The sequence below is a fragment of the Cygnus atratus genome, chromosome 1 (assembly GCF_013377495.2).
Source record: "Cygnus atratus isolate AKBS03 ecotype Queensland, Australia chromosome 1, CAtr_DNAZoo_HiC_assembly, whole genome shotgun sequence".
NCBI classification, from domain to species: Eukaryota; Metazoa; Chordata; class Aves; order Anseriformes; family Anatidae; genus Cygnus; species Cygnus atratus.
Genome location: NC_066362.1, coordinates 206,829,944 through 206,843,954, shown reverse-complemented (window position 1 = coordinate 206,843,954; position 14,011 = coordinate 206,829,944). Strand labels below are relative to the sequence as shown.

Here is a 14,011-nt window from a genome sequence, read left to right as displayed (position 1 = left end):
GTCCAAGCCGTGCAACATCAGGGTTGCCTTTTGGCTTTCTGTAGCCTGCCGTAATGAGAGGGAGGAGAGGTTTGGGGGGTTTTGATGGAGATGCACGTTGTAATTAATTTGTTTGTATAGCGCCTTTACTCACTGAAGCTCTAGGGTTACTTTGAAGGAAATGTGAAGTATAGGGAGACGTATCCTCAAACAATGTTGCTACCAGGACAGCCTGCGCGGACTTCTCTTGTTGCCTCTTCACATCTCTCCCATTGTGGGTGCATATTTTCATCCCGAGCCCTTCGAACGCGATCGCCGGGCACCTCGGGGGCAGCAGTGGCCCTCGGAGGCCGCAGGCCAAGTCGGGCCAGGCCAGGGGCTAAGCAATCGGCTCGCTTCCCGGCTCGAGCCGAACAGTGCCGCGCTTTGTTTCGGCGCAACACAACGAGGAGTCTTACTGAGGAAGGAACAAGAAGGATCTTGTACTGACAAAGTGACGTTCGGCATCGATCTTAAGAAAGGGAATCTGCTGTTCTCAACTAATTAAAAGTCATACATTCGCCTCCTGGAGTTTGTGCGGAACACAAACATTTGGTTTATCGGTTTTCGTGAAAGTTCAATAAATGATCAGACATCTCAAAACGCAGCTGGAGCACTCTGTTCGGGGTTTCATTGACTTCTGTGGTGCATTTGTTCACTTTGGACACAAAGGGTCAAGCCCGTATAATCACGCTAGTTTTGTGCTTGATTTGCTGACATCGCAAGTAACAAGGTTTTGGTGGGCAGAAATGGCTTTAAATACCCCTACCGCGACATTTTACACCTTTACGTATGGCAGAGCTTATCCTCAGCCGCTAGCGAACACGTTTCTTGGTTCATTTTCTGGTTTTGAACATTTGTTCAGCACCTCGGGGCACATCTCACAGAAGGATCTGATGCACAAGGGGCAGAAACGTGGAAGCAGCTACAGGTAGAGGCCCCTCATAGAGCTCCAAATCTCATCACAAACTGCTGTGTTGGAGTTAAAGGAAACACCCCTTTTCTTTTTCCTTTTAACAGCTACCTAATGCGATCCACACCTCTTTTAAAATTAGCAGAAATTGCAATGGGAATGCAAAAAATAATAGTTACAGGCCTAACTTTGCTTGTGAAAAGTATTGTGGATTGTGTTGTCTGAGGGATTGACATTTTTCTCTGCTGAGAATTTACAGGCTGTTTTCTAGTGGATGGCTTGGGGAATGCAAGCAACCAGCAGCGTTTGCAAGCCCGTGGAAACTGGATCAGGGATGTGTGGAACCAGTGGGCATGAATTCACCACTAGCAGCGGTGATGGACCTAATTAAAAAATGAGGATTTTGCTGCGGTGTCTTCATTTAATTGTTGCTGGGGGTGCATCTGGCCCCCGTCCTGTTTCTTGTGCATGGGTATCGGTGCCAGCTCGTGCTTCGTGTCCCCCCTGTCCCCACCACGCCGATGCTGCTGTGCCAGCCCCCACTGCCTCCGTTACAGCTCCGTTTTGCTGCTTTCTTGACGTTGCTGGTTTTCTGAGACTGTGCAAAGTGAAATGCGGAGACTGAACAGTGTAATTAACATTAATAATTAAAAACAAAATGCTTTTTTTAATCTGTAGTCTGTTGTCACCCTCTCAGCCTGATCCTGTGAGCACCAAAGGCCCGTCGGTTCCCCGAGGATGGAGCCGTGTCAGTCTGGGGCACAAACAAATGACCTTGCTCCCGAGAACCCCTTTTCCCTTGCAGTTCAACAAGGGTTTTGTTTGTGCTGTCTGCGACACATCGAGATGTTTTACTTTCAGTATTCCTGGCTCTGATTTGGCCACACGCTGCCCAGAAATATCTTCTGTATTACTTTTTTTGCTGGGGTCATTCACATGCAGGAATATTTTCAGAGCTGAAGTGTGCGATTAGATCTTGGAGTCCCTATGAATTAAGATATCAACATGAAATTCATTAATACATTTCACCAGAAACTTAAAAAATATAAAAAGGGGTAGAAATAGCGGTCTTGTATTATCGTAGTTTGCTAATACTAGAAATGGATTGCTTCCTTATATGTCAGATTGTCGTTTGTTGGATATAAGAGCAAAAATGTTTTTTTAGGTACCTCATTTTAACTTTTTTTCTCCTTCTTTCAACAGAGCATTCAGAAGCTGGCTAGCCAATACTTAAAGAAGGACTGGCTGGGAATAAAAGCTGATGAGCGAGCTGATTATAGGTAATTTAACAGTTGGATATCTTGAAATAGCTGTCTTTATATTTTCAATTTGTGTAATTCTTTTTCTCAACAATGAAACCCTGCTCTTCTGTATTTTAAATGATTTATATTCATTGTCGTAGAGAATTGACAGTTAAAAAGGAAGCTTTTCATTGTTGTAGAGGATTGTCAGTTAAAAAGGAAGCTTTGTTTTCCTCTAAAATTTTGAAATAGGCTTAAATAGCTGTTTATAACTTGGATAGTTTAGGAGGATTGGGAAAACAAATGGCACAACAGGATAGAAAACATAATTGTGTGCCTCCTTTGGGTATTACCGATTTGGAAAGTTGGTATATAAATATATATCTTTTATTAAATAGCTTTAAGGTTAGAGTAATTAGCATGCAGAATACTCCACAGAATGAGACAAAGCAAGAAATTTCTTTTTCGGAGGCTATTCATAATGAAGATCCCATCTGACAGCGAGGAGGCACGAAACCGTTGTTTACAAAGCTTGGTTTCATTAAGAAGCAAAGTGCATCGTAACATGAAAACAGAACTGCCTCAGTTGCTAAATGCCTCCCACCTTTGAATAAGTACCTCCTAAATATTTTGAAAAAGTTGTAAAATACTTCATTTTCATATTCTGACACATTTTGGTTCAAAAGGAATAAACTGTTAGTAGATTTTGGTTTTGGACTATTAGCACCTTCAGATTAGTTGTGTGTGGGTTTTTGGACGAAGAAACTGCAGGTAGCTGAAGCAAAATGGATGAGCTGTAACTACTATTTTGATTGCAAGATGCCTAAAATTGCATGATCTTATCAGAAGTTATCATCTGATCTGGTGGGTTTTAGCTGCTTTTTTCAGTAGGGTCTGTTCCATGGGAGCAATGGGTTCAACCAATTGAACCAATGGGTTCAATTGCCACCAAAATTAAATCAGAAAACAGGGAAAGGAGGAGAAAAACTTATTTTTTGTGAAACTTTGATTAAACTTTTATGTAAAACTGCAGATATTTGCTAGATCAGCACAAAAAATTGTGCTGTAGCTTAGTTTTAAAAGCCATCCTTTGAAGAATGTATCATTTGTATGTACACAAATCAACACATTTTTAGCCAAAGCCTGACCTCGCTTTCTTTCTTCCCACCACCCTTCTGTGTTTTGGTACTTTAGGAGCATGTACTCAGTCTGGAAATCGCTTTTAGAAGGCACAATGCAAGTGGCCCAATCCCGGCTCAATATCTGCGAGAACTATAAAAACTTAATTTCCGAACCAGCCAGGACTGTAAGGTGCTTTAAGGAACAGCAGCTGAAAAAGGTAATTCTCCTTTCTTTGGTTATTAGAGATGTTTTAGTAAGGCACTTCTAAAGCACTTGTGTACTTCTTAGTCTCTTTATGTGCATGTTACAGAAGTAAGTAGCCAGCTTGTTGGAGAGGGAACACAATTCTGTGCTGATATCCGACATTTAAATTGCTTTGAAATGAATGCAGTACAAAGTTGATCAAAACTACCACTGCAAGTCTAACATGCTGTGGCGATTAGATTGAATTGGCTTGGTAGTGCCAATTGCAATTGTTAGAATAGGTTCTGATTTTAAGAAAAAGCCTATCTTTAACCTGAAGGAATGATTTGTGCAATCTTTGAGATGTCGAGTGCAGGTTGTTCAGCCACATGCTGTAAAAGCATCCCAAGTCACTATTCCAAAAGCTGCTATAATGGATCTATTAATCCATGCAAAGAAAATGTTGTAGTTCAAGGAAAAAATTAAGCTCGACTTTCATTAAAAAATGTAATTGGCTGTTGCATTTTAAAGTAATTTACGCCTTAAAAGGTCTCTATCATACTGCTTAACACAGAATATGTTTGAAGTAAAATGCAATATTCCATCTGTTTCCATAAGGCAGTAAGACACTTTTTAAAAATAATCATGTATTTATGTGAAGGCTAAGTACTCTTCATATTTTAATTATTTTTTTGTTTGTGTTCTGTGGATTTTGCTGGAGCAAGGAGAAAATCTGCTGTTTTAAGGAATGAGCATAGTTTACAAAAATTCATTACTGCACCAACCATAAATTTTTGGAAGTTTTCAAAAATGATCTTTTGATATGCTCGCTACGTGGCTTCCATGAAGCATAACATAAGGAGGGAAATAGAAATGCTGGTGCATTGCAAGCATCTCAAATATTACTAATAGTTGTAAATATTCCTTCTGTGCATTATTACTCAGCTTCACCTCTGAGTTTAATCTCAGGTAGGCTGAACCATCTATTCATGGTAAAAGACAAAAAAAAAAAAGAAAAAAGAAAAGCACACAGTTTCATTTTTTTCTTTGCATTTTTTTGACCACATTCATTGCAACTTACCCCCTTCAGAGCAGTATACTGTAAAATATTTGGGTACAAACTTTTAAATAGATGTTAGTGTAACATGAGCTCTCAGTTTCTCAATGAATTTTTGCATAACTCCTAGAAGTATGTGCAATATTTGTTTTTTCTAGGGGAAAAAATAACTTTATTAATGTCGTTTGTTAATTGTCCTGGGGAATTTTATTTTTTCTGTGAAGCTTTCCACTAAATACTGTAGCAATGTATAGCATCTTTATTTGGTAAATAATTACCAGTTATTTTTCTTCTGGTAGTTCAGAAAGTTGATGGGTTGGCAGTAGAAGTGGGGACCACTGCTTTAGATGTGTAGAAATGATACAGGTTCCTTTTTTCCTGCACTTTTGAATTACCAGAACATGGTGTTACTGTTATCAGGGCAGTACTTCTGGTTCATAATCTAACAGCCGTACGCTTTTCCTACAACATGGAACAATCCTCCACCTGGTAGTAGTAATTTTCCTCCACAACAAATTCATTGTTTTATACAGTGCAGTCTGTCACCCGTTCCTTTGGATTTCCACAAAGGTAAATAATGTATTATGCTGACCTCCATCCAGCTAAAACCTTACTAAACTTAAAATTTGGAGTCAGTGAAATACTTGTAATGTGGAGTGCCCAACCAAAGTCAAATTTCTGCTAGGAGCAGGGTCTCCTTCCACGATTGCAGTAGGTGTTGAGTGGCTATTGATGAGCTGTTTTGTTTAGTTTCCAGATGTTTCTGTAAGCCTTTATTTCCTTGACGTGGTAGCATATAGAAGCTTCACATCAAATTCATTTTTATGACCCTTTTTAATATTAACTGAAACATTCAGACAACCTCATCATGATTTGCTGAAAAACCTTGCTAGATAGCTAGGTGTCTCTGGAACAGGGGCAATAAATGTCTTCTGTAGACCATGTCTTGCCTCTTGAGAAAACTGATCCCCTGCCCTCACTTGGAGGCTCTTCGATGTGATGAGGAGGCTCTTCTGTGGGCAGCAGCCCACCCTCAGCCATCATCTTTCCCCCGAGGCCTTGTGAACTCATCCCATAAGCGATGGGTGGTTTCATAGCTGGCCTTGGGAGAGCAGGCAGAGATCTGTGGTGTTCTTTCATCATGTATCTTCAGAAAAGATAGAATCACAGAATCATTAAGGTTGGAAAAGCCCTCCAGGATCATCTGGTCCAACCACTCCCCTATCACCACTGTCACCCACCAAACCATGTCCCCAAGCACCACGACCAACCTTTCCTTGAACACCCCCAGGGACGGTGAGTCCACTACCTCCCTGGGCAACCCGTCCCAATGCCTGACCACTCTTTCTAAGAGGAAATTCTCCTCATTTCCAACCCAAGATAGTGTGGCCACCACTGCACAAGTCTGTACGGATCTGTATTAGAGGGCTGAAAGGCAAATAGAACAGAATTGCTCTACATGGAAGCAGTGCAACAAGAAATTATCTCTGTGAGCTCTCTGAGACAGCTTTCTGCACGTAACCAGTGTCTGCCCGAACCAAAACCCCTGAGGGGCATCCAGCCTCCTGACGATTTTTTTATTCTTCAGAGATGTAAAAGCAAATTGATCTTATGTTTCCAAAATGATCATGTTAACAACTGGGGCTATTTGATATTTTAATTTTTTGATGCCAGCAGGAGGCTTCAGGGATCAAAATGCTGATTGATGTCGCAAAAACCCAGTCCTATTAAAATGATTTTTGGTCTCTGTCAGCTGTCCAGTATATACGGGTTTTTCTACCTTTCATTTTCCTGTCATACACTCAAAGATCTGCAAAAAAGCACAGTCTTGTCCATGAAGCTTACCTTATGAAGCCCTATACCTTATTAGTCTGCACACATGAAATAATGGTTTTAATGGGAACTCATATGAATTTTTATCTGTTTTATAGCCAGTGATATATTTGGTATTTTTAATGAGAGCAGAATTGTGTGGTGAGAAGACGAGCAATTTCTGATGATGACAGAAAGAAAACGTGTTTTTTTTTAAAACTCTTAACCTATTTTTAGTGATTGTTGAATGCTCTACCTCTTCCCGTGAGGCTGCATTGTAGCATTGTATCACTTTGCATAAGTCTTGCAATACTTGTGAAGGAAAAATGAAAAAAATGAGGTGTTTAAAAGGGTGTTCAGTAAGAGGACATGTGCCACCTTGTGTGGGAGAAGTGTGAAACTTGTGAGTGAGCCCATGTGAACCTCATGAGGTTCACCAAGGCCAAGTGCAAGGTCCTGAAGCAGGGCTGGGGCAATCCCAACCCCAAATCTGGGATGGGCAGAGAATGGCTGGACAGCAGCCCTGAGGAGAGGGACCTGGGGGTGGTGGGGGGGGAGAAGCTGGCCCCGAGCCGGCCCCGTGCGCTGGCAGCCCCGAAAGCCAAGCGTGCCCTGGGCTGCAGCAGCAGCAGCGTGGCAGCAGGGCGAGGGAGGGGATTGTCCCCCTGGGCCCCGCTCTCGGGAGGCCCCCCCTGCAGCGCTGCGTTCAGCTCTGGGCCCAGCACAAGGACACGGAGCTGCTGGAGCGGGCCCGGAGGAGGCCGCGAGGATGCTCAGGGGCTGGAGCAGCTCTGCTGTGGGGCCAGGCTGAGAGAGCTGGGGGTGGTGGGCCTGGGGAAGAGAAGGCCAAGAACTTCAGGATCTGTCTCTAAATATCGCCTGCAGCTTTCACTGACCACACCTAGTCTGTATTCAAAAGTCACAAAATAGTTCAGAAAAAAAGAGGTCTTAAAATAATGTTATCAAGTTGTTCTTGGTGCTATTGTACTGTTAGGTTTTACATGCTAAGTTTTGTCTCATGTTTGAAATCTTAGAGAAGGAAAGACTAATCATTTCTTGTATCACCTCTGATAGATTGCCTTTGGATTTTTCCCCATTGTATTCCAGTTATTTCAACTAATTACCTCATTAAAATCTTTCAGGACTTTTACGTTTAATTTGTGAGTTATCATTGAATTTGAGCAGTTATACAGCAGTTGAAACAAAGAAATATGATTTTATGTTCTGCTCAGCTTTAAAAGAAAGGCGTGAATAATTGACCAGGAGTGACTTGGAGACCATGTAGTTCCACAGAAAATTTAATGAAGAGAAGTGAAATGATGATAATAGAATTATTTACATGCAAAAAATGTTAATGTTTTGTTTCCTGCCTTTTTTGCTTCAGTATGTGGACCAGCTGACAAGGATCCAAGCTGAATTACAAGAGACAGTAAAAGATTTAGCTAAAGGCAAAAAGAAATATTTTGAGACTGAACAGATGGCTCAAGCAGTACGGGAGAAAGCTGATATTGAGGCCAAGTATGTTTTTATAATAGCGTATGTATAAATAATTGCTTGTGTATAAACCAGATTTTTATTTTTATTAGTTTTTACACTTGATATTAGTTTAGAAGAAAGGTAATTGTTTTCAATAAGCTTGTGCCTTTTTTTTTAATATGCATTTTTGTAACCATTTCAAGCATGCTTTTAGTTTATGATAGTTTATATAGCATGCTGATAGTTTAGTATAACTTATTTAGGATAGCTTCTTTAGGAAAGGAGTTAAGCTAGCTGCTTTAATTTAATATTTTCAAAGAATAGTGTGTGACCTAGCACTCTTTTTGCTATGATAGGCTGTTTGCTGGATGGGGACGCTATTTTTTATGCTCCTTGACATCTTGAAGAGGTTGATTCCCGTTGTTTCAGGAAAGCGAGTAACTCACATGCTTTCAGTTTGGAGTTTTGCCTGTATCATGGGAGTTTGCTTCACTATTTCTTGCAAGTTTGTTCATTTCTTTATTTAAAAAAGAAATCCTCAGTAGTGTCCTCAGATTAAGCTTTTCTTAAAACTATACAAATAGAAATTTAGGCATAAAAAATGAAAGTTTTACAGAAGTGCAGTGGCCTGTTTGTCCTGCGTTTTTGTAGAAAAGGCACGAGACAATAATCTCTTCTGTTATTTTTTTTTGTTTCAGGTCTAAACTTAGTCTTTTTCAGTCAAGAATAAGCTTGCAAAAGGCAAGCGTAAAGGTGAGTATAAGGAAAGTTTACATTTACTATAAAAGTGCTTCGAAGCTAATTTCTTGAGGTGTATGACCAAAGTTGTCTGGAATTTAGAGATGACTGACATTTGATAAGGTACATTGTTAGAATGAGTTATCAGATAAGAACAGACTCTTCAGCAGTCAGAGTACAGAATTACATGAGACCAAATTTACAAGGAAGTTTCTTCTAGTGGGAACTATAGCTGTTTTATAAAAACTACATGTGAAATTAAAAACTGCATGAGAGAAAAAAGAATTTTAAAAATCCCCTTACCATTAAGAAAAATATTAATCTGTTAATCCTTTAAAGTTTTGACTATACTAATATATGCATGCATGTGTATTAATCTGCTATTAATACTTTTTTAGTTGTTTAACTTCTCATTAGTATCTATCTTTTAACTTCTGTTTCTTCTTGTAGTTAAAAGCACGACGATCGGAGTGTAATTCAAAGGCTATCCATGCAAGGAATGATTATCTTCTCACTTTAGCAGCTGCTAATGCACACCAAGATCGCTATTATCAAACAGACTTAGTAAACATTATGAAGGTAAGGAAGCTAATTTATGTTTTGGAGTTGAGAAGCGTGAAAATCTGGATAGCAAAATTAATAATATACAAAATCTTGGGTTGGTTTGCAGCAGCACTGTTGACTTTGTTGACTTTTCCAATGTATTACAATAGACGAGGGCAGTGCAATGGATCCTGTGGTAGTGTGCAGTATACTAGGTAACAATTGTCCAGTCCCAAAGCTAAGCAGTTGCCTTTTTTTCTAACTTCACTTTTTTATTTTATTTTTTTTTTTAAAGCATACTTAAATAAAGGAATCAAGTTGGTGGACCTTAAGTTAGAGATCTTTTTAGTTCTTCAGTGGCTATCCCAAAATATTTTTTTGTGTCTAATTGTCTGATCAGAACATTTCTTTATGGTATAGCTAACGAAAATGTAACTATTAAATATGTTGGTTTCAAACCATGAATTTTAGAGAATAGCAAATCAGCATTGCTGTTCTCACACATGGCAGCTTGCCACGTCAAGCTGAGTAGATGCTTGAACTCATAGGAAATGACATACTTAAAAAGTTCAAATATAATTGCTGACAGGTTTTTCACATCGTTCTAGAATTACTTAAATGTACTCAATTCTTGTAACTTAGAATTAAATAGTTATGAATAAAGTGTAAAATCTGTAATTTCATCTATTTAAATCTAATTCAGGCTTTATGTAGTTGCGTTCCATATTTTGACATTTTCGAGGCATCCTTAAATTTGCTATGTACAAACTATTTCCAGGTGATGCGATCGTGGCAACTTATTAGCCTGTAATTTGCATTTAAAATTGCTTTATTGGATAACATATCACTTTTATGAACTTAAAACTTTTGAGTAGACTTTCTCACCTGGAACAAGGGTGGCAGGTTGTAACAAGTCACTATGTTACCAGCATGCTTTTGCATACTCGAAGAAACCTATTTGAAATCTATAAGAACTCTATCTATAAATCATATAGATCTGAAATGCAGGCAACCAAATTAGAAACTCAGGGAGCAAAACGCGGTCTCTGAGCCGTGAAATTCCATCACGTCTTGACTAGGTTAACCGCTCCTATGGCAGTATGTGCATGCCTCTTAAAGAAAATCACAGTTTGTGTTAGAAGTTCATTCCTCTGCCTCATATATAACTGCTTGGATGACCCGAACAGATCTGGGCGTCCCAAAGGCAATGCAGAGCTGTTGGTCCTTGAGGCCGTCTCCAGTGTGTTCGTGTGTAACAGCCAGTAGATAGTCTTCTGCATGTTACTAAAATAAGTTTTACTTTTCTGTTAGCAAAATATGAATATTTCTGCTGGCTAAATATGTAGTATATGGAAATGGTTGTAAAGGAAATATTCCTTATAATGTTCAAGATAAAACTGAATAGATACTTACAAGGTAATTCTGTACTACGTGCATGGCTGGCTGTCATCAGTTACAGCTTTTACATGTAAGTAATGCCAGAAGTGAAATTAATATGTTCAGAACCTAGGAAACAATATGGACGTTTGATTTTTTTTTAAAAAAAAAGCCCAGGTGAAACGGTGGCTGGCTCTGGTAGGTGATGGCTGCTCAAGTCTCAGGACATCGGACCATAATGCCTGCAAAACGCTGCAGTGCACACCGAGTGTCTCATTTTCTCTGTATGTCCAGCTGCATTTTGTGTGTTACGAACTAGGCACAACGGGTGTCTGTGTGGTAAGCTGTGCGGGACCGTGATCTCTTTGAATTTCCCTAAGTGTTTATGTCTTCTGGATGGTACAAGCTTTCTGTGCTGTGATGTTAGAAAGCTGCGGATACCCGAGGAATGTTTTTTTTTTTTGAGCTTGCAATAAGAAATCAAACTACAAACTGTTGAATCATTCGTGGAAGGACTGAAAAATACAATAAGGGATAACAAAGTCATGCTGGTGCCATTCCTCTGTGTGTGTGCTGTTTTCCGTAGATGTTCTGCTTACCCGGGGTCCTGTCCTAAAGCTGCTGATGATCCGTGTTAGCCCGTGGTAGTTCCTTTACTGGGCTCCCTCTTGCCCAGTCCTTTCTTTTGTAGAACTTGTTTTGAAGTCGTTTTCAATGTGAACAGTTTTTGATATGGAAATCTCTCTGTGCAACCTATTCTTCCGTATAAATAATTGTGGTTTGCTGGAAACCTAAATTACAAGTACTTCAGTTGAGCCCAGTTACTTTGGAAGGGAAGGACAACATTCAGGGTTCTTTTTCTGCGTCTCTTTCAGATATTTGTGGTAGTTAAATCTCCTGGTCTGGTAAAGAACTGTGTTCTTAATGAAGATCTGTAAATTTGTTTTTGGCACTCTTGTTTGTGAGCAAAAATCAGTGGGTACACGCACATCATTGCAACAGGGCGCTTTGGGACAAGGGAGAGAATAAGGCGAAGGCAAGGTTTCAAATTGAGTGTCTACTGGATGCATTTAGAAGAGGAGGGAAAAAAAAAACCTCAGGAAAATCAAGGGTAGTATCATTAGGATCCAATTGTGCTTGTCCAGTAAGTTTGGATGTGAAACTGCTTAAATATGAACAACTGGTGTAATCTGGGGCTAAAACCAATCTCAGTATCAACAGAAGCTGGCAAGTGTGCCCCAACCTTTAAAAAGAGCTTCAGGGGTGAATTATATATCAAGAAGTCTGACTTCCCTCCCTACCAGACAGACTCGTGAATGGAGTCAGTACACACGTAAGTAAATACGATATAGTGGGGTGACCAGCATGATTTCGGAAGAGGGACGGCAACTCCAAAAGCCGTCTTTAAGAGTCGGTAAGCCCGGGGATAAGGGTGATTCATCTGGTTCAGTGTCTCGAATTTGCCAAGGGCTCTCAGCAGACTTCCCACTCGGTCTCTGCTTACGTAAAAGAGGTACGTCCTTGCAGGTAGGGCGGGGGTTTTCTCACAGATCAGGAACCGATGAAGAGATACACAAGATGTGGGATTAAAGTAAATGCCTGGGCTTTATAATGGGAGGAGATTTGCTGGCAGGGCCCTGGTTTCCCTCTTATCCCTCCCCCTTCCAACTGAAGTCTGGGGGAACCATGCCGTTTAAATGCTGAGAAAATGATTGTTTTATTTATCATCAGGGTTTAACATAAGTGATATGGAAAACGAACCGAAGGAGAGCGGTGGTGGTCTGCAGGTACAGAATCGTTCCATATGAGCAAATGTGAAGGTTATGACCAAGAAGCATCATAAGATCTTGATGATTTGGGATTACCAGGCAAGAAAATAGCACCTGAAATTTGTGTTAAAAAGTGAAAAGCGGTATTTAGAGGTGAAATCACTGCCTACAGGATAAAGAACTCAGAGTTGCCATTACTATTTCTGAAAGAGAAACTGGAATGAAAGATAAAGAAATGGGGACTTGACTATTATATGATCCTAATCCTATATCTACATCGCATCACTAGGAAAGGCGGCCTATTGAAAGGTGATGAAAACTTTTTCTAGACAGCCCAGTTCCTGTTTTAATTGTGTGACCCCAGTGGACATTACATACAGTGCAGTTGTAGTGTCTAAGCTAAATGTGGCCGTTTATATCTTAAGGTTGACATTTTTAAGATGTCAACCTCCTTTTTTTCACCTTCTTAGCGAGTCTTTCAGCATTCATGCCGTGGTGGCCACCTTGCTACCTGTTGGCATTTCTCCATATATCTGTGACTGAGTTAATATGCCTTCTGCAGGGCTGTCCATGTTCCAAATCACATCCATTTTCTCCATAAAATCTCCATCCCAAAGGCCAAAATCTCCATCCATTTTCAGCATTCCTGAAAAATTCAGCTCTCACCAGCTGCCCCATTGGAAAGCAGACTGGAAGGCAGAAGCCTGACGTGTGTAAGGTGGGAATGTTGAGTGCAGTCAGCAGCACCTCGAACATCACAGGGCTTACGGGGTTATTTAGGGTCTGCTCTTTGAGGAGCTGTGCAGATCAGTTGATTTTATCCACGCTCTGGACCAGGTGAACCTGAGATTCTTGTAGCACACACGGGCTTCCCAGTGAGATCTGGAGGTGTGATTGCAGGACCAGTTTCATTACTTTATTTGGAATCAGGTTCATTGCCTCACCTTTTCTTCAGGGCAAGTGTTTTTGTATGTGGCAGAGAGATAAACTGTAAATTATTTTCAGGCTGGCTTTCAGAGTTACTCAGTAACCTGTAAATAAATCCTTTAGCTAAATAATATTCAGAATATAAGTTGTTTAATGTAACAACATTCAAACTTGAAAAACAAACTGCCCCACCTCCCCTGCCCTCAAAATCTCCCTAATCCTCACCTGAAGCATCGGTTTTACAAAAAAGATGTTACAAATCACATGGAAAGGTTTAAAAAAAAAAAAAAGTAATTTTGGTTCAAAGACTGATCTTACATACCTGTTGTCTAAAAAAGTTGTTCTAAATTGAGTTTAGGTATAAAATGACAGCTGCTTGGTGTACTGGTTGGAGTGCATCAGTATGAATTTGACCAGAGTCGAAGCTTTCCATATTTGTCTAGATGATAAAAACATTAGAAGTGGAAAAAGCCCTGCAGAGATTTCAGCAGCTCCTTGGCTATGTTGCTGTGTGAGAAGGTAAAACTTGCGCTTCTCTCCAAATGCCTCAAAGACTGTTTCTCTTTGTGTCCATCCTAAACAATTTCCTTGCAGGTTTTGGTTTTAATGAGGTTATTGTTTGCAATGAGAGTTGTTCTGCGTGGCTTTTGTTGCTGAGAGTTGTCTGCTGTTGGGTTTGACGGTGCAGTGGTTTGAAGCTGGGGTTGACTTTGCTGAGTGTGATCGGGCTCTTCTAGAAGTGCTGCCTGCTGCTGGCTTCGGGTTTGTCGTAGCGCAGCCCTCCGAAACCATCACGGGGACCCTGCTGCGTATGCAGGCGGTGCTTGCTTTCCTT

The 14,011-nt window shown here is 40.3% G+C and overlaps 1 protein-coding gene across 4 annotated transcripts in view; it reads left to right on the top strand.

Moving 5' to 3' along the window:
- FCHSD2 (FCH and double SH3 domains 2) overlaps positions 1-14,011 on the top strand; it is a 145,616-nt gene that overhangs the window by 70,165 nt on the left and 61,440 nt on the right. For all 4 annotated transcript variants that reach the window (XM_050716356.1, XM_050715939.1, XM_050715731.1 and 1 more), the window contains exons 3-7: positions 2,135-2,211; positions 3,367-3,511; positions 7,731-7,864; positions 8,521-8,575; positions 9,011-9,139. In XM_050716356.1, coding sequence (XP_050572313.1) covers positions 2,135-2,211; positions 3,367-3,511; positions 7,731-7,864; positions 8,521-8,575; positions 9,011-9,139 — 540 coding nt within the window. The remainder of the gene's footprint in view (positions 1-2,134; positions 2,212-3,366; positions 3,512-7,730; positions 7,865-8,520; positions 8,576-9,010; positions 9,140-14,011) is intronic.